This window comes from Cyanistes caeruleus, chromosome 20, assembly GCF_971803275.1.
Source record: "Cyanistes caeruleus chromosome 20, bCyaCae1.hap1.1, whole genome shotgun sequence".
Lineage (NCBI taxonomy): Eukaryota > Metazoa > Chordata > Aves > Passeriformes > Paridae > Cyanistes > Cyanistes caeruleus.
The window spans coordinates 7,692,507-7,720,024 of record NC_141720.1 but is presented as its reverse complement, the minus strand read 5'-3'; the positions used below and the strand labels follow the sequence as shown (position 1 = coordinate 7,720,024).

At 56.3% G+C, this 27,518-nt stretch overlaps 2 protein-coding genes across 9 annotated transcripts; one reads left to right on the top strand and one right to left on the bottom strand.

Moving 5' to 3' along the window:
* The first annotated feature begins 496 nt into the window (after window positions 1-496).
* Window positions 497-18,009, top strand: EGFL7 (EGF like domain multiple 7). Of its 8 annotated transcripts, XM_086858763.1 has the most exons (13): window positions 497-668; window positions 2,235-2,539; window positions 5,513-5,581; window positions 5,997-6,172; window positions 8,941-9,000; window positions 10,709-10,883; window positions 12,368-12,487; window positions 12,612-12,724; window positions 13,279-13,374; window positions 14,630-14,794; window positions 15,607-15,671; window positions 15,936-16,092; window positions 17,698-18,009. In XM_086858763.1, the coding sequence occupies exons 6-13, from the start codon at window positions 10,756-10,758 to the stop codon at window positions 17,718-17,720; spliced, it is 867 nt and encodes a 288-aa protein (XP_086714889.1). In that variant the 5' UTR covers window positions 497-668; window positions 2,235-2,539; window positions 5,513-5,581; window positions 5,997-6,172; window positions 8,941-9,000; window positions 10,709-10,755; the 3' UTR covers window positions 17,721-18,009. The 8 variants fall into 8 exon arrangements, with proteins under 8 accessions (XP_086714889.1, XP_086714890.1, XP_086714888.1 ...); XM_086858764.1 differs by lacking the exon at window positions 5,997-6,172; XM_086858762.1 differs by lacking the exon at window positions 8,941-9,000.
* A 447-nt stretch (window positions 18,010-18,456) lies between these two features.
* AGPAT2 (1-acylglycerol-3-phosphate O-acyltransferase 2) lies at window positions 18,457-27,067 on the bottom strand. Its single transcript, XM_086858770.1, has 6 exons — window positions 26,590-27,067; window positions 22,980-23,113; window positions 22,377-22,552; window positions 22,139-22,234; window positions 20,589-20,661; window positions 18,457-20,131 (listed from the first exon to the last, which is right to left on the bottom strand). Exons 1-6 carry the CDS (start codon window positions 26,775-26,777, stop codon window positions 19,980-19,982), a joined length of 819 nt encoding a protein of 272 aa, XP_086714896.1. The 5' UTR covers window positions 26,778-27,067; the 3' UTR covers window positions 18,457-19,979.
* Window positions 27,068-27,518: the final 451 nt, after the last annotated feature.

The window sequence follows — 27,518 nt, the reverse complement described above, 5'->3', positions numbered from 1 at the left end:
CAGGAGGGTCACAAATACCCCAGAAGGTGCTCCACTGGCAGGCAACATCCACATAGCCCCTCCTGAGGAGGTGGCCACCAGCCCTGGCATGCTTGGCACAGGTCCCCGGTGCTGTGGGGGTCCCCAGTGTCCCCTTTGAGGGGGAACGAGAGGTGACTGCAGTGGGAGCTGCCAAAACGTGGCCCAGTGGGGCGGGATGGATCCCACCCATCCCAGGCCTGCTGTGAGGCTCAGGAGGGAGCCTGGGCGAGCAGCCCTGTCCCTCCCCGTGTCCCCAAGGACTCGTGGCTGCTCCTCTCCGTGTCAGCCCCGGTGGGCTCAGTGTGGGGGTCCCGCCCCGTGGCCCCTCTGCCCCTCGGGGCGGCCGTGTTTGTTCTCCTCGTGGCGCCCCTTATCAGCTCCCAACACACACAGGAAGTCCTGTCTGGGATTGTCCATCCCCGGCCTGATTTATACAGGAAGAAAAGCATAAAAAGCCGCCCTTCCACCTCGGCAGCCACCTCCTGCCTGTGCGCGGCCGGCGGCCGGCCATGCCCGGGACACCGGGGACACCGGGGACACCGGGGACACCGGGCTGCTGCCCAGGGCCGCTGGACATGGGGTGGCCGGGCAGGGATGGCCACCAGGAACCAGCAGGGAGCACGGCGGGGGACAGCGGGGCACCCAAGGTACCCCAGAGCCACAGCAGGGATGGATGGGATGGGATGGGATGGGATGGGATGGGATGGGATGGGATGGGATGGGATGGGATGGGATGGGATGGGATGGGATTGGGACCTGGCACTGCGTCCTTGTGAGCTCTGAGTGGGTTTTGTCCCTGCTCATGATGCTGAGAGCCTTGGGGATAGCTGAACACCCAGCACGGAGTGAACAGGTGTGTGAGGTGTCTGTCAGAGCACACAGGTGTGTGAGGTGTCTGTCAGAGCACACAGGTGTGTGAGGTGTCTGTCAGGGCACACAGGTGTGTGAGGTGTCTGTCAGAGCACACAGGTGTGTGAGGTGTCTGTCAGAGCACACAGGTGTGTGAGGTGTCCCTGGGAGCACACAGGTGTGTGAGGTGTCTCTCAGAGCACACAGGTGTGTGAGGTGTCTGTCAGAGCACACAGGTGTGTGAGGTGTCCCTGGGAGCACACAGGTGTGTGAGGTGTCTGTCAGGGCACACAGGTGTGTGAGGTGTCTCTGGGAGCACACAGGTGTGTGAGGTGTCCCTGGGAGCACACAGGTGTGTGAGGTGTCCCTGGGAGCACACAGGTGTGTGAGGTGTCTGTCAGGGCACACAGGTGTGTGAGGTGTCTGTCAGGGCACACAGGTGTGTGAGGTGTCTCTCAGAGCACGCAGGTGTGTGAGGTGTCTCTGGGAGCACACAGGTGTGTGAGGTGTCTCTCAGAACACACAGGTGTGTGAGGTGTCTCTCAGAGCACACAGGTGTGTGAGGTGTCCCTGGGAGCACACAGGTGTGTGAGGTGTCTCTCAGAACACACAGGTGTGTGAGGCAGTCTCCACCTGCTCCTAGCGAGGCTGGATCCGCTGTCAGCTGTGTGCTCTGAGCAGAGCCCAGCCTCCAGCACTGTTATTTTTATGTCACCCCACTGGCACTCAGGCTGTTTTCACGGGGAGGAGAAGCCAGTGGGTAAATTTTACCTCCTGTGCGTGTAGAGGCTGCAAACACTTGCACAATTTCCTGTGAGATAGCTGGAAATTCTTAGTTCATCTCTTTTCATTCTGTAACTCCCTCCCTTTTCCCTCTGCCTGCTCTGTGGATACCTCTGATACATCACCTTGCTGTCCATCCTCCCTGCTCTGCTCCCAGCCCCCTGCTCTCCTCTGTGTGCTGCTGAATGCACCCCAGCCCCGGGTGGGATGTGGGGCAGGACAGGGATGTGGGGCAGGACAGGGATGTGGGGCAGGACAGGGATGTGGCTGGGGACTGTCCTGGCTCTCCCACCAAGGCTTGTCCTGCCTAACAGCCGAGCCTGGATCACGCTGGCTGAGCACAGCAGAGCTCAGCAGAGCCTCCCAGATTTATAACCACAGAGCTGGGTGCTTTTCATGCTGATCTGGGGGTCCTGCTCTCCTCATCTGTGGCACTGCACAGTGCAGGCAGGAGGCTTTCAGTGGGACACCCAGGGTATTTTGGGATAAAGGAACAGCTGGGATACCCAGGCACTGTCTGGAGCAGAACCACGCCAGTGAAGGGCTCTTGGTAGAAATAACCCAGCATTATTTTTTCCCAGGGTCCAACATTCATGGAACCAACTCCCCGAGCAGAGAATCAAATGCAGAAAGAAGCAACAAGGCTTTGGCAGTGATTAAAATACTTTCAAGCTGGATTGGGAAGATCTGGCAGTGCTTGGGAGATTGTGGAAGGTCGTTGTGGCTGGAGCTGGAGCATCCTCAAAAATCCGCCTCACCTCTGGGCAGCAGTGGAAAACATGGATCTGCCCTGGCAGATTCCCACTGTTCTTCCCTGGGATCTGCCGATGGAGCTACTCCCCCCTCTCTGCTGTTCCACTACCAGCTCTCCCAAGTTTCCCTGGAGGTAAGGATGAGAAACTGAATCTGCTCTGGAGGTTCATTTGAGCCTTTTCCCAGGCTCTGCTGCTGCAGATGGGGCTGGTCTGGGGGAGGCAGATTTACAAACTGCAACAAATTGGGGTAAGGAGCCTGCCCCACAGTCCCAGCAGCAGCAGGAGGGCTGGGAGAAACAGCAGGGAGAGCACCAGACCAGACAGGGAAACAAAAGTGTCTCTGCAAAGAGAAAGGGGGGGATCAGAACTCTTCTTTCCCCTCTCCCAAAGTGATCCCGGGATCCCCGTCCTGCCCACAGCCTAGGGCAGGTTCCTGCAGCTGGAGGCTTTCCCCTGGAAGAAAAAGATGATCAGAGCAAAAATTTCTTGTATGAAAGGCTCTCTGCTGAGCTGTTCCCTGGGAAGGTGAAGGGGCCGAGCCATCCTGCAGCTCCCACCACACTTCCCATGTGCTCATTCACTGGGAAAGTGGGGCAGGGGACCACGGCCGGGTTTTGCCAGGGAAATTTTACAGAAAGCCACAAAATTCCGTTTATTCTTGGGTGGGATGAATCATTTCCCAGTTTTTACGCTGCAGCTATTGCTGCCTCCTCTAAATGTAAATAAAAATTGGCTATGGGATGATGCCCTGTTCCTGCATTTGTTTCTGCACAGCTCCAGCTCAGCTGCTGGTTGTCCCCATGGGCACCTTAAGTTATAACACGCTGGTCCTGAGACAATTAATTCTTGTGAAGTCCTTACTCAGGCAAAAAAAAAGGTAAAAAAATCACTTTGTGGGGCTCAGGTCGTGGTATTAATATGCAGAGCCCTGAGCCACTGGTGACAACAGAGTGAGAGCTATGGGTCAAGTCCTTTTCTTGGTCTGACCTGCTTTTATCCCACTGCCATCAGTGGAACCCTCTAGATTTCCACTGTGATAGCTGGTGTGCAGCTGACGCAGCTGAGAACAATATGGGCCAGAACAGAATGGTGGGAGGTCATTTTCCTCACAGAGCTTTGCAGAACAGGGGCTGCTCCTGAGCTAAAACTGAAATGTAAAGTTTACAAACAGCCTCATGAACAGCCCGAGCAGAAGAATTTGTCCTGGAACAGCAAAAGCCATTCCTCCTTTTTTTTTTTTTTTTGTTTTTTGTTGAGAAGCACCAAAATTTCCCTTTTGCTTTAGCAAGTGCTTCCAGTTCTGTGCCAGACCCCCGTGGAGACCAGTGAGAGCCCATTGTGTGCTGCAGGTATGGGGTCAGCCACGGCTTGTGGGGGCTGGAGAGTTTTGCATCTGTATGTGTGTCACTGTCCTGCCCGTGTCCCCATCCATCTGTCACTCCAGTCTGGGGAGAGCTTGTGTGCCTGGGCACGTCCCCTTTTCTGTCAGGGGCTGGAAGTGCTCCTCTCTAAAGAGCAGGTTCCTGATGTGGGATTTTAATGCTGATCTATTAATTCTCCACTGTTAATCTTCCCTTTTTCATGCCTCCCACCCTCCAAGCTCTCCTACCAAACAGGGAAGTGCTTCCAGCCCCCATCACTCAGGGGGATGTTGGATGCCCAGGCAGCTGCAGTGGGCTTGGCAGGCTCTGGGAAATTGGGAGGTGGGTGAAAATCTCACCTGGTGCTCAGCCTGAGATCTGCTGGGGGCCAGCACTCGCTGCCCCTCCCAGCTCACGCTGGTGGTAAAACCAGTGGGAGACAAGGAGGTTTTGACATTGTTGAATCTAAGAGGGAGGTTGGGCAGAAACATTTCTTTCCTGGCCTGGAGACAAGCATTAATATTCAATGTCGTGGGAGTACACTGCTGGTGTGCAAGGGAGAAAGCTGTGGGGGAAAAATGTAAAACATCGGGCAAGGGAGGACTTTGAATTCAGGCGGCCACGCAGGCAGGAGCCCAAATCCCCTGCTGCCTTTGTCAGGAGCTCATCACACTGACATCAACAGTGCCAACAGATCTGATCTTCCCCCACTCTGAGCTGGCATAACTCCTCTGCTTCCAAGGGAACTTTGCCAGGCCTTGTCCTGGGGGATTTCCCTCCCAGCATAATGAATATTAGCACAGAAGACACAGAACCCTCCCTGGGAGCGGAGGATTAAATGCTCTTTTAATGGGCTGTATGCAGTTCTTTAGCAGCTGACACGGGCACTTGATGGAGCAAAGATTTGACCCAATAAATGGGACTGGAAAGGAAACTTTCTGCAATTAAAATACTGGCAGAATTTTAAAATGCTCGGTGCACTTAGGGAGTCACTGCCTATGGTTGAGAAGGCTCCAGTGGAGTCCCTGGTAGGAGCGTGCTGGGTCCTGTGCTGCATGGTGGTGTCCTGTGAGGAGCTGAAGGATGAGTCCATCCTCTTCCTCACCATCAAATTGGAATTCCAGGGGTTCATGCAAAGGTTTCCTGGGCAGTGAGGGATGCTTGTCCTTAAATGGAGTGTAATGGTAAAATAGAGTCTAATGGTAAAACAGAGTGTTGGGGAGTAGCAGATGGGATCACAAATCAGGGAGCTGAGCTTGGATACACCTGGGAGACTGTGCCAGGTGCACTCCTGTTCTCCTGGCTTCTTGGAAAATCCCAGCCTTGAGCAGTGGCAAAGCTGCTGGAGGGGATAGATCCTGCTCAGAAATCCCTTCTGCTCTGCTCAGCCTCGGCTCATCCCCCGGCTCGCTCAGCCCTGAAGGGTGCAAAGGCTCTGCCTGGATTCCCACTGGGATCACAGCAAGGAGAGGGAGGATCAGGGCCATAGGATGTTCCTAAAACCCTCACTGTGGGATGGGGATGGATTTCCTCATGCCCTGCCACGGGTGTGACACAGCAGCGGTGTGAGCCCGGTGCTGCAGGGACTGTGGCCACCACCCTGCTCTGATCCCTCACCCCCTCTGCAGGGATCTTTGGGAATGTCCAGGGAACAGCAGGGCCCATCCTGGACAAGGGCTGGGTCCCTGCTCTCTGTCTGCCTGACAAAGGGAATGTAACTCTGGGCTTTTTCTGTCCTCACAGAAAGAAACCAGGATGCTCCTTAAGCAAAGGATCTGTGCCCAGGACACCTGATGGAGCATCGTGGATGAGGTGAGTTGTCTCAGCTCCAAAATGAGATTCTGTGCTTTCAGTATGGCCACACAGAGAGGCTCTGGCTTCCACAAGCATTTTGCAATTATTAGACAATAATTCAGGCTCTGTTCATCTCCCCCATACACCAGAAAAACCCAATAATGCTCTCTGCATAGCAGGATAATTACCGTGCTCCCAAGGCTCTTGGGAGAAGTTACCTGTGCTGATGAAATTAAGGGAGCTGAAACCATTCCCCAGGGGTAGGATGGGTCCAGAGGGTGAACAAACCTGTGTTTGTTCATGCTGTACATGAGATGCTGTACAACACGGAGCTGCACTTCCACCAGCGCCAGCAAACCTTTCCCTGCTGCTGGGAGGGATCTCCATCTCCACCAGCACTTCCAGAGAGGATTCCCTTCTGTTCCCCTCTCAGGGAGGATCCCACCAAAGCTCCTTTCACACTGAGAGCCCCAAGCAGCCATCAGATTCCCCAGAGGGTGCAGCACTGCCCCAGGCAGCTCCAGTTCCATCAGCAGTGTATCCCTGAGGAAATGAAGGGGATGGGCCAGTGATCTCAGTTGCTCTCTTGGAACCATTATTGTTGAACTGGTAAATATTTCCTTTTAAATGCTTACATGCTTTCAAAAAATTTGCAGGGCTTAGTGGGAACAAATATTCCCAGGGGGCTGTATCCTGCCATTCATTTGCACATCAGATCCCTGCTATCTTTAAGAATGGTTCTGTGCATGGGCAGGCGCCTAAGTCATTTGAGAAACAATAACCCTCTGTGCTCTAATTTTCCAGACAAAAATGTAGACAAAACAAGTGGCAATTTGGCACAAACCGAGCCACTTTGATAAATAACCGGGCATTTAAGAGGAGAAGTGTGTAGGCAGCTGGGCTCGGGCTGCCCGAGCTGTCCCGGGGCAGGTGCTGGGCAGCCGGAGCTGAGCCCTGGGTGTCACCCTGGAGATTCCCTCTGCAGCTGGGGGGCTTCCAGGGAATTCTCTAAGCATCCTTTGGGATTTGCTGGAAAGCTGGCGGTTCATCACCGGCTCCTGCAGGATTTTGGGATGAGCTCAGGGCGATTAGCGGGCACGGCGGGAGGGTCAGGACCAGGTCTCTAACCTAGGGAGCGCTGATGTCTCCTAAAACCCTCTGTGCTCGTGGTGGGGAGTGCGGACCACGACAGGAATTTTTAGTAAAGAGAATTAATTCTGCCCTGGCCACTGCACTGGTGAGGGACCATTCCCCGGGGAGTCTGAACACCCCTGGGCGAGGGGGTGCTGGGGGGCACAGCGGGGGCTGGGGGCTCGTCCTGCCCTGGGGCCGCCAGGTAAGGCTCCGGATCCACCGGGGCTGGGGTCCCCCGCCGTCCTGTCCCCAGCGGCCGGACAACATTGGGGACCCAGAGCAGCGTCTCGGGGGTCCTGCCCTGTCTCCCCCCGGTGCTGCCCCGTCCCCGCGCGGGTCCCGGGGAGCCGGGGGCAGGTGGCGGCCGGCGGGGCGGGGGCAGGCGGAGATCCCCGGGCCTCGGCGCTTCCCCCCGGCCGGGAGGCTCCGCTTTCCTGCCCGCCGGGAGCTCATTGGGCCGGGGCGGAGGGACCGGCTCGGGCCGGGGGAGGAAATGCGCGGGGGGCCGCGGCTCGGCGGCGACACCGGCACCGGCACCGGTGAGTCCCGGCGGGAGCCGCCCGGGGCTCGGCACGGCCGGGGGGCTCGGCAATCCGGGGGTACCCGGCAATCCGGGGGTACCCGGCAATCCGGGGGGGCTCGGCAATCCGGGGGGCTCGGCAATCCGGGGGGGCTCGGCAATCCGGGGGGCCCGGCAATCCGGGGGGCTCGGCAATCCGGGGGTACCCGGCAATCCGGGGGTACCCGGCAATCCGGGGGGGCTCGGCAATCCGGGGGGGCTCGGCAATCCGGGGGGCCCGGCAATCCGGGGGTACCCGGCAATCCGGGGGGGCTCGGCAATCCGGGGGGCTCGGCAATCCGGGGGGGCCCGGCAATCCGGGGGGCTCGGCAATCCGGGGGGCCCGGCAATCCGGGGGGCTCGGCCGCATCCCCGGCCGGGAGGGGCGGGGGCCGGGGGTGCCGGGGGTGCCGGCGGAGCGGGGCTCGGTACCGCAGCGGGGAGGGGGGTCTGGGCCGGCGGATGGGCTCCGCCTGCCCCGGGGCTCGGGCTGCTGCGGCCGCGGGGAGCATCCCCGGGACAGCCGTGTCCCCACAGCCCCCGGGCCACCCGTGTCCCCACAGCCCCGGCACAGCCGTGTCCCCACAGCCCCGGGACAGCCGTGTCCCCACAGCCCCGGGACAGCCGTGTCCCCACAGCCCCGGGACAGCCGTGTCCCCCCAGCCCCGGGACAGCCGTGTCCCCACAGCCCCGGCACAGCCGTGTCCCCACAGCCCCGGCACAGCCGTGTCCCCACAGCCCCGGGACAGCCGTGTCCCCACAGCCCCGGGACAGCCGTGTCCCCACAGCCCCGGGACAGCCGTGTCCCCACAGCCCCCGCGGTTCCCGTGTCCCCACAGCCCCGGGCCACCCGCATCCCGCAGCCCCCGGCGGCTCGGGTCCCTTCATGGTGCTGCTGTCCCCGCAGCCCCCGTGTCCCCGTGCCCGCCCGGACAGTGCCACTGTCCCCTCCGCGGTGTCACCATGGCCGTGTCCCGCTCCATCCCGCGGTACCGCATCCCAGCCAGCAGCCGGAGGTGTCTGGGAGGGAGAATCCATCCCCTGCGGCCGGGGCTGTCCCTCTCGGGGAGGGTTTGGCTCTGAGGGCACAGGCCGGCTTTGGAGCCGCGGTTTCACCTGCAGAACCAGGCCGGGCTGTGTGGAGCAGGTCCCGGGAGAGCCATGGCATCCTGGCCAGGGGCTGGGTTCCCTCAGAGCAGCCAGAGCACGATTCCTCCTGCTGCCGGCAGCTGCAGTTTTAGTCTGGCTTCCGTGGGCAGAGCTGGGGAAAGCGCTGCTCTCCTGTGCCGTGGGCTGTGTCCCCTCGCTTGCTGTGGCAGGTGAGGCAAGAGAAGAATTTAGGGAATTTTGGAAGATTGTAGGAATGGTTCTGGCTGGTGGGACAGGGACCCCCAGACTCACAGGAGTACGTGGTCAGCCAAGGAGGGTTTGCTGACCCCTAAGACATAATTTCACTTGTCAGACCACAGCTTCATTTGAGAGGCTTAAAAGGCAGAGACAAAAAAAAGTATTTTTTTTTTTCTTGACCATAATTTTTTTTGTCCCCCTTGAGTTCTGTGCTTTAAAAAAGCACAGAATAGATGGTGGCAACAGGTTGGAGCATCTTCAGCAGCTTTAAAGAGGTTGATTTCTGTAAAGCCATAAAAAAGACAAGTCTAGACGATCATATTTTCTACTTTTACAGCTTTTTCTGGCATGAAGCAACCATAATTTTATGACCCAGAGGGATCTTCGAGCACTCGAGGTAGGGCAGTGCTGCTCCAGCTCCAAGTGAACAAACAAACTCTCTGTATTTCAGTCTCGTGCCCTCTGTTTCTTGCTGTCCCCACAAGGAAAGCTCCCATGGCAGCCACAGGAATCTTGTGGGAGGATGGAGAAGGTTGGCAGAGTTTGACTTCCAGACTTCAGGAGCAGCTGTGAGAGCCAGGGATCTGGGATTGTAGGGAAGTTTTGTGTCCCAGTTTAGCCCTGGGAAAAGCTGGCTGATGGAGCAAAGGGGAGTTGGTGTGTGTCTGTACCCCAGTGTCCTTGGAATGTCTCCAGGGCTGGGGAGAGGGAAAGCTTCTTCACGATTTTTTAAAGAAACTTTCCTGCAGAACAAGCAAGATTTGCTTTCCTGATGGTGGAGGTACCATAAATTCATCATTAGGAAATTAAACCAATTGCTGTGTTTGAAGGAGAATGGAGGACTACAGGCTTTAAAGCACCAAAATCCTCCTTCCATCCTCAGGGCTGGGCTTGCATGGAAATCTGCTGGGATATTTGATATTTGACATCTGATATTAAGGGGCAGGGAGGCACCAGGCTGGTTTCTCTCCAGATGTGAATCTCTATTTCTCCCTGCCACAGATTCTTCTCCTGCACCAAGAAAAGGATGATCCTGAGTGCCCTGCAGATTAGCCTTGGTTATTTGTAACAACCTGTCTCAGAGCTGGGATTTCCCAATGGAGTTTGGGGATCAAACTGGAATTTTCCAGTCCAATCCTGCCCACAGGGGATTTTAGAAAGTTGATTTGCTGCTCACCATATCTGCAGCCTCAGAAGGTTTCTTGTTGTGTAGCCTCCCCTTTCAGAAAGTTTCATCAGCACAGTCTGATTCTTTCTTTAACTGGTGCATATTTAAGGTGGGTTTCTTTATTTCTTTCTCCTTCAGCTGCTGCCATCCGGAGGCCAAGTGTTTTTTTTAAATGAGATATTGTTTAAACTAGATATTCCTTAAATTGGATATTGTTACCAACCCTCTTCAGACTTGTTTTGTGTTTGTCCTCTGCTAGAAAATCAAAACCTCTCGGTTTGTGCCTCAGAACCGACTCTGCAGATGGTACATATGGCCCTTACAGCACTTTTCTCTGTCACGAATTTATGTTTTAAACAGAAGAAGATCAGATTTCAGTGTTTTATGTGGTGGGAAAGCACAGCTTTACAATGCTGTGTGCATTAAGAAATGATGGGCCATTGTTTTGCCCTCACTGCCTGGAAGTGGCAGCGAGTTTCAGGCAAAACACGTCCCTTCCCTGCCCCACAACACACAGCTGCACAGCCCCTGGTGCCCTGAGAGCATCTCCAGGCATCCCCCGGGGTAAATCAGGAACAATTCCTGAATTAATATTGTGCCACTGTGATGAGACAAGTGGGGCAAGGTGGGTTTGTGCCTGCAGCAGCTCCCACCTTGCTGGGGGTTTGTCCCCACGGCTCTGTGGGATGTCCCCAGCTGGGCAGGGACACCTCATGGAATCACAGAACTGTTGGAAAAGACCTTTGGGATCATCTTTGACCTCACACCTCCTCATCAACTGCACCATGGCACCGAGTGCCACATCCAGTCTATTTTCAACAAATCCAGGGATGGTGGCTCCACCATCCTTGATGATTCCGGTGCCCAGTCGCTCTTTCAGTGAAGAACTTTTTGCTGATGTTTCCTCACGTTCACAGCTCTGCTCTCCTGCTTGCAGGGATCCCCAAGGAAGGCCGAGCCATGCAGTAGGAGCCAGCACATCCCATGGGAAAGCTGGACCCGGTGGTGCCACGGGAGGGACGGGACATGCGGAGCCTCGGCTGCCTCCTCCTCCTCTGGGGACTCCTCCTCATCCTCAGCACCACCAGCACGGAGGGCTTTGCCCAGGCAGGGTAAGGCCCTGTTTTGTCTGCACCTCTCAGGTGTGATCTCCCCCCATCAGGGTGAGGTGTGTCCTCTCTGCGAGGGAACAGCCCTGTGTGGCTCTCTGGGCTGGTGAGGAGGTGGAAAAAGCTCTCCCAGGGCTCAGCTGCCTGTTGTTGGTTGTTTGCTTCCTCACTGAAGCTAAAACCTCTCTCAGAGGAAATGTCCCAGTTCTGTTTAACTCCCTGCAGGGATACAAAGATGCTCTGGGCTTTTTGTCCGGGAGAGTCTAAAGCTCATCAGGCCCTGAGCTGTTCAGGAATTATTACTGTCTCTTTCAAGAACATCTTTCATGAAAATAAGTGTGAAATCCTGCTAGCACACAAATCAAGCCTTGTGAAGAAGCTGTGGTTGGAGGATGCAGCTCCCATCAGAGGAGGATGCAGCTCCCAGCTCTGATGGACATCCAGGGACACGGGTGTGGAAAGCACAGGATGCTGCTGGGGCCCACGGTCCTGCAAGCCCAGCAGTGGCAGCTCCAGCAATTCCCCTCCCCTTGCTGGGGATGGGTCTGGGAGAGCTCCCTGGATCCCATCACAGCCTGGGCAGGCACAGCTCAGCTCCTGCCGGGTCTGAGGAAGCCCAGAGCTCAGTGCCCCCGTTTCTTCCCTGAGCTGAGAGGAGCTGGAGCTCAAAACCTGCCCCCAGACACAGCTCACATTTTCTACAAAGTTCGTTTTTACACTGAAATGCTCCTCCAGCATCAAACCTTTCACATTCTGTCCAGGACTGAAACCACAGCTGAATTCCTCGCTCACATGCACAGGCTGCAGCTAAAACTTTGTTCTGAATTTTACAAAGCAAACAACTGCCCTTTAAAAATTGCATCTTCTATAACATTAATCATGAGGCTGAGAGGAGTTTTCTGGAGTTAATGGAAGCCATCTGATGTCCATGCTAATTCCCAGGCTTTTTATTTTAGTTTCTAATTGAGCTGGGAGGCTGAGACAAGTAGATGGTTCCTCAGTGGGACTGACCTGCTTGGGCTGGAAATTGTTGAAAAAAAAAAAAGGATGTTTAACCAAGACCACTTTGGCTGTTAACCTTGGGAAAGTTTTTGACTGGATAACACTTATCTTAGGAAGGCTGGGGAGTGCCTTTTATCCAACCTCTATTTTCTTTGCGGTGAGCCTGACCCTTCCTGTGAAATCATTAATTTCTTGGTGACCACAGGGGCATTCGTTTCAGGAATGCAAAAGTCTCAGAAAGGAAAAATCCGCCTAGAAAGTGATTTTAGGGGAAGGGAGACAATGAATGTAATGAGTAAATCATCCCTAAATCTGGGTCCCCTGGGACGGGGGGAGGAAGCGCCCGCGACGCTTGTGGCTCTCCGGAGTTGTGTCACTGACCCGAAACAGCTTGAGGAGGGTTCCCAGGTCCCTGGGGCACCAGCAGTGTGCAGAGAGGGAGCTCAGCCCCGTCCTGGCTGTGGGGCTGACCCCTCTGTGCTCAGCCGCAGGGTGTGCGCCGCGGGGCCCAGCGGCCGGAGCGCCCCGGCAGAGTCCCACGTCCAGCCCGAGTACCAGCCCTACCTCACCACCTGCCAGGGCCACCGCCTCTGCAGCACCTACAGGTGAGCCCAGCCGCCTGCACACATCCTGCTCCATCCCCAGGGACGGGGATGGCAGCCCCTGGAGCTGCTCTGGGGGCTGGAGGCGGGTTTGGGGTGCCCAGCTCAGCCCGTCCTTGCCTTGCAGGACCATCTACAGGGTTGTCTACAGGCAGAGGCACCGGCAGCTGCCCGAGCCCACGGCCTCGTGCTGTCCTGGCTGGAGCAGAGCAAGCGGCCACACGCTGGGCTGTAACAGAGGTGAGGACACCCCAGTGCCACTGCCCATCCCCAGACCCCTTGTGTCCCTGCAGGGGACCACATCTCTCATTTACCAACTCTCTGCCTGTCAGATGGATTCTCCCTGAATTAAATTTTCAGCATCACAGCCAAATGTGGTTTTATATCTGATTAATTCCCAGCTTTTCTCTGCTGCCTCTTGGGCCTTTTACCTCTGGGATCACTTATTATCTTTATAGTTACCAGAGGATAAATAAAACAAGTCCTTCCCATCTAAATCAGCAGGAATGGATGAGAAATGCTTTCAGGAGGCAACAAATGCAAGCCACAGCAGCAGCCAGTCTGTCCCCAGATGAGCTCAGAGCATGACACCAGGGGCTGCTGCTGCCTGTCGCCCTCCTCCTTCCCGTCTTTGCTGCTTCTCCTCTTTCTCCCACACATCCTGAGCCCTGTTTCCCCTGCAACTCAACCCTGTTGTGTGGTGCTGGTGTGTTTTGGGGGGTGCACACATCCAGGGTGGAGGGAGGGAGCTGGGGAGCTGCTGGGTGATGCTGTGCTGCTGTTCCCTCTCGCAGCTCTCTGCTGGGAGCCGTGCCAGAACGGTGGGAGCTGCGCCTTCCCCGGGAGATGCTCCTGCCCCTCTGGCTGGACGGGGCGAGCCTGCCAGACAGGTACTGACCATGTCCCCCTGTCCCTGCTCCCTGTGTCATTCCTGCCCTGCTGCTGCTGGGAGAGCTTCTCCTGGGAGCATCCCAGCTGCCATGGGGCTCTGGGTGTCCTTTGGCCCTGCACAACCCCTCAGGGGGGACAGGGACCAGCACCGTGGCTCCTGTCACACCTTTGGGCCACGTCTGATTCTGTCCCTCTGCACGCACATGCACACCTACTCCAGGAAAGGATGGGAAGTGTGGCTCCCAGGAGAGTCTGACCTCCCTGTGGCTGCCTCGGTGCTCCCAGCTCTCCAGTGCAGTTCTGGCATCCCCATTTTCTCTGCCTGCTGCTCTGTGCTGGGTCAGTGTGAGCAGAGCTGTGAGCAAGCCAGCAAAAATCTCCCTGCAGCACGGAGCCCTTGTGGGGTTGGCCTGGGACTGCGTGTTCCTGATCATCCCTCCCAGGCTTTGTAAACTCTTGCTGTAAACTAAAACCCCTTTACTGCAGAGACTAAAAATCCATAAACCAAAAATATCCGGGGTTGGAGGGGAAGCCTGGTGATGTCCAGGCTCCTCTCCAGCACAGGAACAGCCCAGTGCTCCTCACAGCACGGGGAAATCAGGCAGCGTGGTGCACACCAGTGCTGCAAACCTCTGCCACGGCATTTCCCAGCTTTTCCCAGCTTTCCATCCTCCTGTAAGGCAGAGGAGGAGCGTGTGGCATTGACCCGTGCTGGGCCAGGCAGGGCTGAGCCCATCACTGACAGCTCCAGCTCCAGAGGAAAGGATTTTCCCACTGCCTAAAACAGATTTGCCCGGGCGTGGGAAGCGCTTCAGCTCTTTCTGCTTTGTGGGAACAGCTTTAATAACTCCCCCGTGTGAGGAGAGGTTACTGGGTTTTGTACACACTTGAAAGGCTGATAGCTCCTCACCACAGCTGGCTGGAACCAAAACCCCGGCCGTAAATCCAGGATGAGAGCTGAGTGCTGCCTGCGCCCGCCTGGCCAGAGCTGGGACATTTCTGACCACAGCTTTTACTTCTGGCTGTGTTGTGGGGGAAGCAGGAGGAGGGGAAGAGATCAGACCCTCTCCAGCCTACCCAGATTTATCCAGGCCTGTGCCAGGCACTGGTGGTGCTGAGACATCCAGAGCTGTGCCTGGCACAAACAGCAGTTCACCTGGGAGTACTCACTGGGCTTCCATTGCAGCCCCCCTGTGCCTAAGCCTGTGCCCCTCACCCTGTCCCCCTCCTCACTGGGCTGTTCCTGTGTTCCAGACGTGGATGAATGTGCCAGCCAGAGCCACGGGTGCAGCCAGCTCTGCATCAACACAGCCGGGAGCTTCCACTGCGCCTGCCGGGATGGCTTTAGCCTTGCTGCCGATGGCAAGGGCTGCCAGCCCCTGCTGCCAGCACCCGGGACTGACACCTCCAGCCAAGCAGGTAAGCTGTCCCCACACTGAGCCCCAGCTGCTGGGGGCCTGCAATGAGAGCTGAGGTAACACTCAGCATCGCAGGAGTGGCAGGAGATGGGAGAGGGGACAACAGCCAGAGCCCCTCAGCTTTATTCTCGCTGACCCAGGAGCGCTTCTCCCACCCAAGAAACTTCCCCTGAGCACAAATCCATCTGTGAGGGTGACAGGGCCTGGCTGTGGCTGGAGCTGTCTGGGATGTGTCTGTTCTCTCCGTCATCGTCCTCGTTCCCGCAGGGCAGGTCCGGAGCCACGAGGAGCGGCGCTGGTGACGGCCCATTATTACTTTTGGTACGCGCTGTGACACTTCAAACTCGTACCGTGAGTAATAATGCGCTGTGGCCAGCACGGGCATCACGCAGCAAACATCTGGGACAGCAGGGCACCGCCTGCACGTGCCCCACCTGCCTCTACCCCTGGGCAGGGCCCTCAGCAGGGACAATCCCTTGTGCCCACCACAGCACAGGGCAGAGCTGGGTGGTTTTTGGCAACACAGGCACCAAAGGCCGGGATCCACCAGATCTCTTGTCCTTTAAGCATCGCCCCACTGCCCAAAACCCTCCCCACTTTGTTGCAGGTACTGCAGCAGCAGGAGCAGCCAGTGCCTTTAGCAGCTGGACTAGATGCCAGCAGGTCCAGCTGATGTTCTGGGGGATGACCCTGGGGGTGGAAAGCAGCAGAGCTTGGCCAGAGCCCTGCAGCCGTGCCTTTCTCCCCAGCAGCTTCCACCTCACCACAGCAAAGGGCTTTTACTCACTGACATTCCCTCGGTCTTTTTTTCAGGTCCCTCCAGTGAAATGAAGGAAGAAATGAAGGACCTGAGGAGCAGAGTGGAAGCGCTGGAGCAGGTGAGTTACAGCACATCCCCCTGCCCTGTTCCTGCTCAGCCAGCTCCCGCCCAGGGCTGTTTGCAGCCAGGGTTTCCCTCTTCCCCAGCTCTATTTTTAACATCCCAGCAGTCATCCCAGCTGTGCTCCCAGCCCACGCCGCAGCTTTTCCAGCCCTTTGAACACAACCACAGCCCCACAACCCTCCCTGGTGGGTGCTGCACCCCCCTGGGTGGCCCTCCTGGCCAAGGGGGGATGCACTCACAGCTCCCCTTCTCCCTGCAGAAGCTCCAGCTGGTGCTGGCCCCCTTCCACAACCTGATGCCGCCAGAGGATGTTGGTGCAGACCCCATCAGCCGCCTGTCCCACTCCCTCCAGCAGCTGGACAGGATTGACTCCCTGAGCGAGCAGATCTCCTTCCTGGAGGAGAGGCTGGAGACCTGTAAGTGTCTGGAAAAAGCAGTGGGAAGGATCTCCCTCCAGCCACGGTGGCCACACGGAGCAGATGTGGGCCAGCAAGATCAGTAACACATATGCCACTGTTAATCTGGGTCTGCCTCAAGCTCAGCAGCCTGTAATTAATAAAGGATGAACACCAACAGCCCATTAGCTTTATTTCAAAGCTGTTTCTATGGCTGCACTGTCTGCCCTTGTAGCAGCCAAAAATTGTAGGATTGGCACATGGAAATGTGGCTGTGGGGCAGAGCTGAGGGAGGCACCTCACAGCTGCTGTCCCTTCCTGATAATCCAGTCCTTAGGAAAGAACCCCCAGCTCTTTGGAAATTAACAGTCCAAAAAGTTAGTCAGGGAAGTTTAGGGAGCATGAAGAAGTTGGCAGATTTATGAGCCTGGGAAGTTTTAGGTGTGTCTTTTGGGAGTTTACAGACCAGGAGGGGCACCAGAGAGGGTGTCCAAAGCAGCAAACTGAAGAAGGGACCCCTGTGAGGGCTGTCATGTGTGGAGGTGGGGGGTCCTGCCTGGTATCCCCACCACACAGAGGGACAGCATCCCCTCGGGTCCCTGTGGTGCTCACCTTGACTCCGAGCAGAACACAACTCTCTGCACTCTTTTATTTTGATAGGCAGCTCTTTGCAGCTCATTTTCCCATTAAATAATTCCAAAAACTAGGCATGGCTGGGGTGTGCAACAGAAATTTGCTGAGTCTTTGAAAGACTCAGGAGAAACTGGTTCAGGGCATATCCAGTCCCAGTTCAGTGCTTGCAGTAATGGCCAAGAGAGAAAAATAATTCCAAGAACTTGTTTGAAGACAAAGCAGCTGCAAATAGACACTTAAAAACCATCTGAGAAAGAGGTAATTACTGGAACCACTGAGTGTTCCAGCAGGCTGAGTTTTCTAGTAGTGCCCTACACATATTATTAGTGGCAGCACAGAGGAATGTGAGCAGTATCACAAGGTAACATGGATTCATTCCAAGGGATGACTCCAAAGTCCTGAAATTAATTTCTGTCAGGTCTGTCTCAGCAAGCAAAACCTGTTTTTGTCTCTTTTCGTGGTCTTGCAAGTCCCTGTAGGACACAAAGCTGTCCTGTCATACTCCAGCAAGCTCTGGGGCTTGCAGGGCATCCCATGGAGTTACTCAGCCATTCTGTGCCTGGTGGAGCATTTCCCACCTGATTTCTACCCTACAACTGCACTCCCCAATTAACTGCTCAGTGGGGATGTTTGCAATGACCAAAAAAACCCATTTTCTCTTCTTTAAAGCAAGAGCTCTTTAAGCCATAATGATTTTGGCCCCTCTAGGTCTGAACTACCCCTGATCCAGCACAGACTGTCACTGGATTTTGGGGACATTGTGCACAGGGCCCAGGCAAAGACTGGGACATGCCAGGGAGGTGAGAGTGACACTTCTGAGTGTGGGGGGATGAAGCCAGCCTGGGGTTGTTTGGCAAAAGGAAAGCAGCAAGTGTGGGTGATATTCCCAGAAGTTCAGGTCAGTCTCATTCTGCCCAGGAAAGACACAAACCAAAGCCAGGCTAATGACTGAATTTATCCCACTGAACTTATTTTTCTTTCCAATCTTCCCAGGTTCCTGCAAGAATGAACTCTAGCAGAAGGCCTGGGGACCTGGAGCAAGCTGAGTGCATCCCAGCTCTCATCTCCCTCTCCAGCCCCAGGCTGGGAATGAAGGCACACCACCTACAGGGAGGCACAGGGTAGCAGGAGAAGGCTGGGCTCCCATCAGCATCTCCATCGTTCTCTCTTCCAGCTCACCTCACCAAAGGTCACGCAGTTCCTTGCAAACTGGACTCTGAGCCCTCTCCCTGCTGGAGAGGCAGCAAATAAATGCCTTACCTCGTGCCACGAGTGCCTGGCTGTGCCAGACTGGCTGAGTGTGAACTCGGGGGTGTTTGGCTTTTCCTTGGCATTACCCTGGGACATCATCTCCCAGGGAGCAGTGAGCACAGGGCTGGCTGTGCTTTCTGCCCTGCCAGAGCACAGGTCTGGGCCAGGCAGGGCAGCTGCCTCCCCACACTCCCTGTGCTTGCTGTCACATGGAGAAGGTGGGGACAAGTCCCTGCAGCCCCAAGCCAGGTGGCACAGCAGGGGACAGGTGCACCTGGTCCTGGCAAAGGTACTGCAGAGCTGGGTGCCCATCCCTGCAGCTCCTGTTCTGCTCTCCAGGAGCCCTGGAGTGTGGCTGGGTGAAGCACAGCCCTCCTGCCTGGGGAGCACAGGGTAGGGACAAGGACCCACCCTGCCCCTCCATCACCAAACCCACCCCCTGCAACAGCTGAGCACCCCACATCCTCCTCCCTCAGCCCCCACATAAGACCAGGAGGCTCCTTTATTTAAATAACCAAAGGTGTAATTTTTTTGTTGTTGTTGGTGATTTTTTGTAAAGCACACAACATTCTCAGCCCAATTAAAAGTGAACAGCAGACAACTGCACACAGAGGCACCGCTCCCTCCTCCCACGAGGAGTCAGACATGGTTCCCTTCCCCAGGAGCCCACCCAGGGCCCTCCTGGGTTGACCCTCCATGACAACCCTTTATCTGCCACTCTCACAAAGTGCTGGTTTGGTTCCCATCCTCCCACCCCGACCCTTCCCATCCCCTGAGTCTGTACTGTAAGGCCCCTCCAAATGAAGCCCCTTGGCAGCAGCGGCTCAGCCCAAGGGCTCCTTCCATGGAGCTCCCTGCCGTTCCCAGCTGAGGCTTTAGCCCCAAAATACCAGATAAACACAACTCCAAGGCTGCAGGGTGTGCTGGTTACCTGAGTAGCCCCAGGTGGCTTATTCCAGGGTCCCCTGTGCCATGAACAGGGGAGCTAAAGCTACAGGAACCGTGGCCCTGACCCAGCCTCCAAGGGCATCAACATTCCCAGCTCCTCGTGAGGGATCCAGGAACTCTGTTGGTCCATCACCCCAAAGCACAGGGGAACCCCTTTTATTTGACTGGGAAAGGGGTTTATGTCCCCCCAAGAGGCAGCTGAAACCTTCCAGGCCCTCCCAGCCCCGTTCGAGCTGCAGCTCACCCACTCTGTGGCTCTGCAGGGGTTTCACAGGCCTTGGAGAGCGGCAGCTCCGCCTCGCAGCTCCGCCGAGACGCGGGACAGGCACCATCTTTCGGCCAGTGCTGACCATGACAAGTGACAAAACGAGCACCAGAGCCCTTTGCCTCCATAAGGGCATTTCAGGCACCGGGATGTGACCAGGCTGAGCCACCACCACGGCAGGGAGCTGGCAGCAGTTTCCCAACTTGATGCTGTTGTGACACAAGGGCATCTCAAGGGGACAGGCCCGTGAGTCCCACTGGTGGGTGGCAGGACTCTGGGCTGTCCAGGGAGGACACCACACTCCTAGTGCTGCTGAAAAGCCAAAATCTGGATTTTCACCCACTTCTCAGCCCTGCTTGAGCATCAAGGTTGTGCTGATACAAACTGCTGCCTGGTGGTTTCCACCTGGGACATCACAGGGCCAGGCCAGCACAAGCTGAGCCTGCAGGAACACAGGTGCAGGGACAGTCACACGAGGCAGAGCTCAGGCTCCAGGCAGGTTATTGCCATCATCCTGTGCCAGCTGCAAGAGCTGGGGGAACTCACCTCTCTGGTCATTGAGCCCTTTGGTAGCACAAGTTTGATGCCTGAGAAATTCAGAGAAAGGAGATATTTCAGAGTGAGAAAATGAAGCCGTAAGAGAAATCCACTCAAAGGGGAACCTTAGTGCTGGCTTGACACTCTGTGTGTGCCAGTCTGTGGTGCTCCCAAGAGTTAGAAATCACTGCAGAGGAGAAGTTCCTTCAGTATTTGGCAAGAACAGAGAGGTCCCTTCAGCCACCACCACACGGTGACACCACTGGAGAAGCCTCTAGGATGAGTCCTTTGCTACGCTTGGACGGCCTGACAACCTGAAGAGGGTCTCCCTCATGGTGCTGAAGCATCTGTCAGTGAGGTCGGTGACATCGTCTGACGTCAGCCCTTTGGTCTCTATTGGAGGCAGAACCTCAACCTTGACTTTGCCTGGGGACAAGAGAGGAGCCTGTGAGAAACCCACACGTCACAGGAGCTCTGTTCTCTGCCCTGTTCCCCACCCTGGACATCGCCAGCCGAGCCCTCAACCTCCCCCAGGGCTTCAGGCATCCACCCCTGGAGCACAGGCAGAGTCAGATCCCAGCTCCAACAGCTGTGTCACTCAGAATAATTCTCCTGTGCCCCAAACTGCCATCCCAGCTAGAGCCTGCCCAGAGCAGGAGGTGGAAACCAATTTTTAATGAAAACATCCCTCAATGTATTTAATTACAGCCCTTCCTGAGTCAACCCAGCCCAGGCTCTGGTGCCAAGTGCTTTGAACTGCCTCCAAACATCTCCCAGCAGGGCTCCTCCTGTTCACCTCAGCTCTGCTTCCCTCCACACCCCTGTTGAGCCAGATCTCCACACAGGACAACAGCAAGCCTGTCTCCAAGTGACTCCTTGTTACCTGATGTAAATAGCTTCGTCTTTGGGTTATAGAAAGCGGTGAAGGAGGAATACACCACAGGGATCACTGGCACCTTGGGGTAGGGAAAAAAAAGAGGAGTTACTGGCACTTCAGCAGCTCAGGCAGAGACAGGCAGCAAATCCCACACAGCAGAGCTGACCTGGCCTGACTCTCAGACATACAGGGCATACACAGCCTCACAAACAACACCCACTTCCAAAGGCTGGAACAATCAGCAGTCAAATGGAATCAAAACCACTCCCCAAAATCTCAAAGCACAGGGATAAGGCTCAAGAATCCACCGCAGCCTCAGCTCAGACCTGGCTTTTAGGGTTACTCAACCCAAGTGAGGCTTCAAACCCCAAGTATTTTCTGTCATGCAATCAAGCACTGCAGGCTGCCTGTTCTGACAGGCCTTGCCTGCTGTACAGGCACGTGTCTGGGGCACGGTGGCTGCTCTGCTTTCAGTTTCTAAGAAGAGGAGTCACCAGTTGTTATCAATTGCTCCCGGGGAAGCTTCAGACAGACACAGGGCCAGAAGGGCAGGCAGAGCTGTTGTTCCAGTGCTGCTAACACAGCCAGGATCTACAGTTGGTGACTCAGGGGGTGTAGCAGAGGCGGGGGCCAGTTCCATGTCATCCTTTCCTCCCAGCAGCTGCCAGGCTCTGCCTTGGCTGCAGCACCCAGACAGGAATGGGGATGGTACAACACAGGCTACACCCTGGGCTTGGCCAAGCTAACCCAGCGAGAGAGCTGGCACCTCTTCCCTTTCCCAAAATCCCTGCTGTAACACCTCTCCCAGGAAAACCAGTTTCCCCTGAGGCCTTGAGTCATCCCAGTCTCTGGCACACTGCCCCAGTGCTGTGCCCAGGCAAGTACCCTGCTCCTGAGACAGCTCTGGCTAGATGAAGCTGTTTGCTTGCTCCCCCACTAAATGCTCATGGATGCTGTCATTCTGGAGAGAAAACACATACCAGGAACTGCCATATGGCTGCCAGGGAGGCAGCAGCTATTTTCACACAGAGCAAGCCCAGATGTTGCTCTAAAGCACAAGAATTAACAATCCTGAATCACCACTACAATGTTGCAACCTGGGGGATTGAGAAATGGATCCACAGCTTTGGGTTTCCCAGGAAAGGACCCATTGGGCTCCCTGCCAGGAGCTCTGGGCTGCAGCCATGCCCCCAGGAATCCCTAGGCACAGGCACTGCCCTGCCATGCTGCCGGGAAAGCCTGTAGATAGGGATCAAGCCTGCCTGTCCCTCACACTCCTCCCTCCAGAGGGGACACGAGGACTGAGGCAGGCAGAGGAGAGGACCGGGAAATTCTCCATTGTCTGCAGCCACTCACGCCCAGGCTCAGCTCATTCCCAGAGGGGATGGAAAAGGCTCTTGGCTGCTGCTGGACAGCACTTCTGACACTCATGGTTTACCTGAGTAGGTGTTACGTGGGAACACAGCTCATCAGAGATCAAACAAACCACACACTGCACGATCAGTGTGCAGTGCCACTGCAAAAGCATTCCCCATGCAGGGGCAAATCACTGTTACCTGTGCCTGGACAGCGAGGTGAAATGCTCCTTTCTTGAATGGCAGCAAATCCCCAGTGCAGTTCCTTGTGCCCTCTGGGTATACCCACACCTTCACCTGCACATGGAGAGAAAAGGCTCTGCTCCAGAAACCCACTTGCAGTGATGGGAGACACCAGCCAGCTCTGCCAAGCTGAGCCAGCACCAGGAGTGCCACAATCCCTCCACACCACCCCACCTGGCTCCACAGTGACACTCACATTCTCAGCCACCATAGTCTTGGCGACATCTGACATCACCATCTTGGCACTGCTGGTGCTCTTCCTGTTGATGAAGATGACTCCACCGAGGTACATGATGAGCCCCACGCTGCCCATGTACATCAGCTCTTTCTTGCCCACCTGGACACAGTTGTCGGGCAGGACCTCCATCAGCCCTAATGGGATGGCAGAGGGCAAGACCCAGCAGTCACCCCCCCTGCCTGCACTCAGGAAGGACAAGGACAGGGGCACCAGGGACAGGCTGCTGCCTTGCTTCTCCCCTGGCTTCTGAGAGCAGGAGGCTTGGCACACAGCAGAGTTAGTAGGGCAGGGTGACTGCAGGACCCCCCCAGAAGCAGCTCATTCCCCAGCCCCAGGGAGTCCAGCAGGGCCACTGGCACATGTGCTGGGCCAGCAGCTCAAGGACAGCAGCATCTGGGGTGCTGCACAGGTGTGGGATTGCTCAGAGTGACAGGAGACCCTTCCCACAACCAGCACTGAGGGGGAAGCTGCACCAGAGGCTGCTTGTCCAGGAGGTACAAGCAGGACTTCTCCCAGTGGAGAGCAGGAGAAATGTTCTCTTCCCTCCCACCAGCTCCTCACCCATCATGTCGAGGACACTCTGATGGTTGGATACAATGATAGCAGGGCCCTCCACCTTGAAGTTCTCCAGTCCCTTCACCTCAAACCTCACGCCAAAGAAATACTTGAAGGTCCTGACAATAGCTCTGATGATTCTGTGGAAGAAAAAAGCAGTCAGCAGCAGGGCAGGGAGGGCAGGGGCTGCTATACCCAGTAGGGGTGGAAGGAGACAAAAAAAGCTCTAGGACAGAAAACCTCCTGTCTTATTTGTGCTGTGGTCCACCCAGGTGTCTGCCCTGCATGGTCCCACGTGCTCCAGGAGTGCTGATCATTTGCCCTGTTCACTGCCATGGTTCTGGGCTGCCCCGGTGCTACCACACTCTTCCTCCTGCAAGCAGCAGGGTCCCACAAGTCCTTCAAACAATTCTCCCAGGAGCTGCCACTCCCCAGCACACCCAACACCCAAGGAAGGCTCTGCCAGGTCTGCTCCTTGCAGTGCTGGAAGATGCTGCTCAATGATATAAACAAACCCGGGGTGCCCAAGGAAGGAGGGGAATGAAGGTGAGAAACACTTCCCTGCACAAGGCAAGGATGGCAGGCAGCAACCAGAATGCTCCCCACATGGCTTGGCAGAGGCTGGGTGCCCCCAAGCAAACACATGCTCAAGCTTTTGCCCTTCCCCAGTGGATCTACAGGTCTGACAGAGCTCCCAGCTTTTCCCAGCTGGGAGACTCCAGTAGCTCAGCCATGCCAACACTGGAGTACATTTCCATGCCCTTGTCAGCACATGGGAGCAGGGCCCATCTATGCCACCCCCTGACCTGGGGACTTGGGGACTCTCCAGCTAGGCCAAAGGACACAGGCAGGAGCTGGCAGAACACAGGGACTATTTTAGGCAAGGGAACAGCCATTTACCAGGACAGGTGGCAAAGGAGCCTGCACGTGCACAACGCTCCCAGGAACAGCCACCAGCCTGGCTCTGCTCTCTCCTAGAGCTGATTCCAGAGCTGACCTGCCCTCCAGCAAGCACCTGGATGTCCTGCTTCAGGGCCACCTTCTCTCTGGCAGGCAGGGGATGGAGCTTTCCTTCATGCAGCAGCAGATTGAGGAACAGTGTCAGCTTTGTCCCCACCACTTGGGAACTGTGCAGCACCATCCCCCTGAGAAACATCCTGGTCACTCAGGTGGGAGATGAGAGCCCGGACAGCATCTCATCCTGGCTTGGCAGCAGCTGCCAGCATCTGCTCTCCAAAAGTCTCCATAAACTCTTGAGCCACAGGACTTCCCCCAGCTTGCTCCTACCCACAGCAGGGTTCACATCTCCTTGGGATGTCCCCCCATGCAGGCCACCCGAGCTGGCTGTGACACTGGAGTTCAGGCCAGGCCAATGCCCCAAGGTGACACTGCTATCAGTCCTCATTTCAACTTGCGGCAAAGAGCCACACCCAGGGAAAGGACACGGGGAGGTGTGTGGAATGCAGAGCTCCACAGCCCGCTCCAAGGTTACAGGGGTGCAGTCCAGGTGAAGAGACAGGGTTACAGGTGAGAAGGGGCAGGGTGACACAAACCAGTGAGGTCATGGGGGATGCCAGGCCACCAGGATGACCTAAATCACACTTCTCCTCCCTTCTGACTGCCAACCAAAAAAGAGGTCACCGCTCTGGAAGTCACAGTGCTCAGTGGCTGCTAGGAGAGGCTGGTTACACATTACTCAAGAGCAACCATCCAGCTTCCTCCTGCCAGCCAGGGGATAGACTTTCCTTGCACAAGATGTGGTGTGAGCCACTGAAAGAGGCAAAGGGGCAGAGCTCAGAGCAGACAAAGAATGGGGTGACCAGCAGCCCTGCTGGGCTGGCCATGTCACCCACAGGGTTAAAGGATGGATCTGAGTCTCCTCCAACCCTGTAAGTGGCTTCTCTGCTGGAATCAATGACCCAGACGTGGTGCAGCCACAGCTTCAGAGAGCTGTAAAACCAGTACACTTATTTCCAGACACAAGGAGCACAAAAATGACAGAGAATAGGACTTTGCTGTGCATCCCTAACAGTCTGACTATGAAAGCCAGCAGCCCCCAGATTCACGTGCTCTGCTCCACAGCCAGTCACAGAGGTTTGTTTAGGATACTCTGATTTTCAAGGACTACTGAAGTCTGCTTACCAGATTGGAAGCTCTTGCAAGATGTTTTACCAAAGATAAACAGTTCTATCTCTATCAGACACCCTGGGTAATCTCTTCCAAGTCACACCAGCTTGACACTGGAGCCAGCGGCACAGCAAGAACGGGGTGTTCTGCACCAGGCAACAACTCCATTATTACTGTCTGTCCACCAGCACATGCTCTGCTCCAGCCCCCTTTCCCAAGCTGGAATAAGCAGTCTGGGATGTTGGAGAAATAAGGAACTCACTGGATCACCCCAGCCACAGACCTCCCCGGGGCTGGGATACATCACCAGGATCTTCAGCTAGTGCCACTACACAGAAACAACAGGCTTAAGTTACAGGAAAAGGGCGGTTCTGGCCAAAATTCAGCCCTGGGTTTCAACATGAGCAGTTATCCAATGCAAGTACTTGTTCCTAAATAATTCCTTGAAATTTACAGAAAATGTAGAGGGTTTATTTTTGGGGGCAAATAAAAAGATAGTGTCTCCATCACTGACATCATAAATTCTCCCAGCTGCAGAGCTGGCTAAGAATTGGAAAGCTGCTCCTGAGTGAGCCAAGGCAACCAAAGCTGGAGAGAGAGCCAGGCTGGAGATCGCAGAGCAGACTGCCTGGGGCCGTGGCACCAGCTGGGACGGGCAGGGCACAGCTCTCAAGGCAGCACATCAGTGCCCTGTGCCCGCTCCCTCTGCCCCGAGTCCTACGTGTGAAAGCCACACTGCGAAGCAAAGTCCAACTCCACCCGCTGAGGTGCTGCCAACCTTTGATCCTAAGGGATGTTAAGGCTCTCCTTTCCCCTGCATCCATATAACACGGTCAACACAGGTAAAAAGCTGCCTAGGGGAGAGCAAAAGCAGGAAATGTGCTACCAGCAGAGGTGCCAGCTCTGCCCTTAGAATGTACCTTGACATGGAGAGGAGGTGCTGGATGACAGCAGCCCCTTGGCCCTTGCCACAGGTGTCCTGTCAGGGGACACAGGGCCGGACGGCAGCTGCAGGAGAGCTGTGTCCTGGCAGCACATGGCACACAGCCTGCCTGCCCGCTCCTGGGGCAGGAAACACCCCAAACACAAGCACCCCAGTTGTTAGGATCAAAAGGGACCTTCTAGAGATCGGCTACATCTGCCGTGGCAGGGTCACCCAGTGACACAGGTGTGTTTGGAATGTCTCCAGACAGGTCGATTCCTCGCACTCCCTGGGCAGCCTGCTCCAGTGCTCTGTCACTCAACAAACACTTCTCTCCTGCAGCTTTCCCAAAACAAGGCACCACCGCCACTTTCCAGGCGCTTCATCCCCAAACGCGCCTCGCTGAGGGCTCTGCCACGGGCCAGGACAGCCCCCCTGAGCCTAGAGAGGACGCTCGGAGCTGCGCTGCCACCGATGTGACAGAGGCTGACAGCACCCCAGGGGCTCCGGGCAGCGGCGGGGAGGTGACACCGCTGTCCCCAGCGCCTTCCCCCCGTGCCCCCTCACCTCATGTTCCTGACGGTGCGGCCGCCGTTGACCAGCAGGCAGGCGGCGGCCGCCAGCGCCGAGGACACCAGGCACAGCAGGCAGTAGAAGCCGATGCGCAGCGCGAAGTTGACGGTGGGGCTGAGCTCCATGAGGACGTGGAGCAGCAGCAGCACGGCCGTACCCCATAGCAGCCATCCCAGCTCCATGACGGCTCCACCCGGCCCGGCCGCTACTGCCGCCTCCTCCCCGGGCAGCCCGCGCTGAGCCCGCCTTATGTGGGCGGCCTGGCCCGCCCCGCCGCTCCCTCAGCGGGGCGGGACGGGCGCGCAGGGAATGTTCCCTTCGGAGCGGGGATTCCTCAGGCTGCTGGGCGGGCCTGGGTGGCCATGGCGAGGGAAGGAAGGCGGTTCGTCCCCTAGTGCAGCGCTGTGGGGGTCTGGTCCCCTCATGGTGCACTGTGGGGGTCTGGTCCCCTCATCGAGGGCTCTGGAAGTTTGGGGCCCTCATGGAACCATGTGGAGTTTTAGGACCCTCATGGAACCATGTGGAGTTTTAGGACCCTCATGGAACCATGTCGAGTTTTAGGATCCTCATGGAACCATGTCGAGTTTTTGGACCTTCATGGAACCATGTCGAGTTTTGAGACCCTCATGGAACCATGTGGAGTTTTTGAATCCTCGTAGTGCCCTGGGGGCGTTTTGTCACCTCATGAAGCCCTGTGGATGGTTTGGGACCCTCACTGTGTCATGTGGGGATTTTTCACTGCCTGTGTGGTGCTGTGGAAAGGCTTTGGAGTCTTCCATGCTGTGAGGGAGTTTGTGTCCCTCAGGGCACTGTGTGAGGTTTGGGGACCCTCATGGACCCTTGCCCACCTTCTCTGCTGGTGCTTGATGCTGGTTTTCCAGCAGAACAAACGTACTGAACGGGATGGAGCTTTCCCTGGGGTT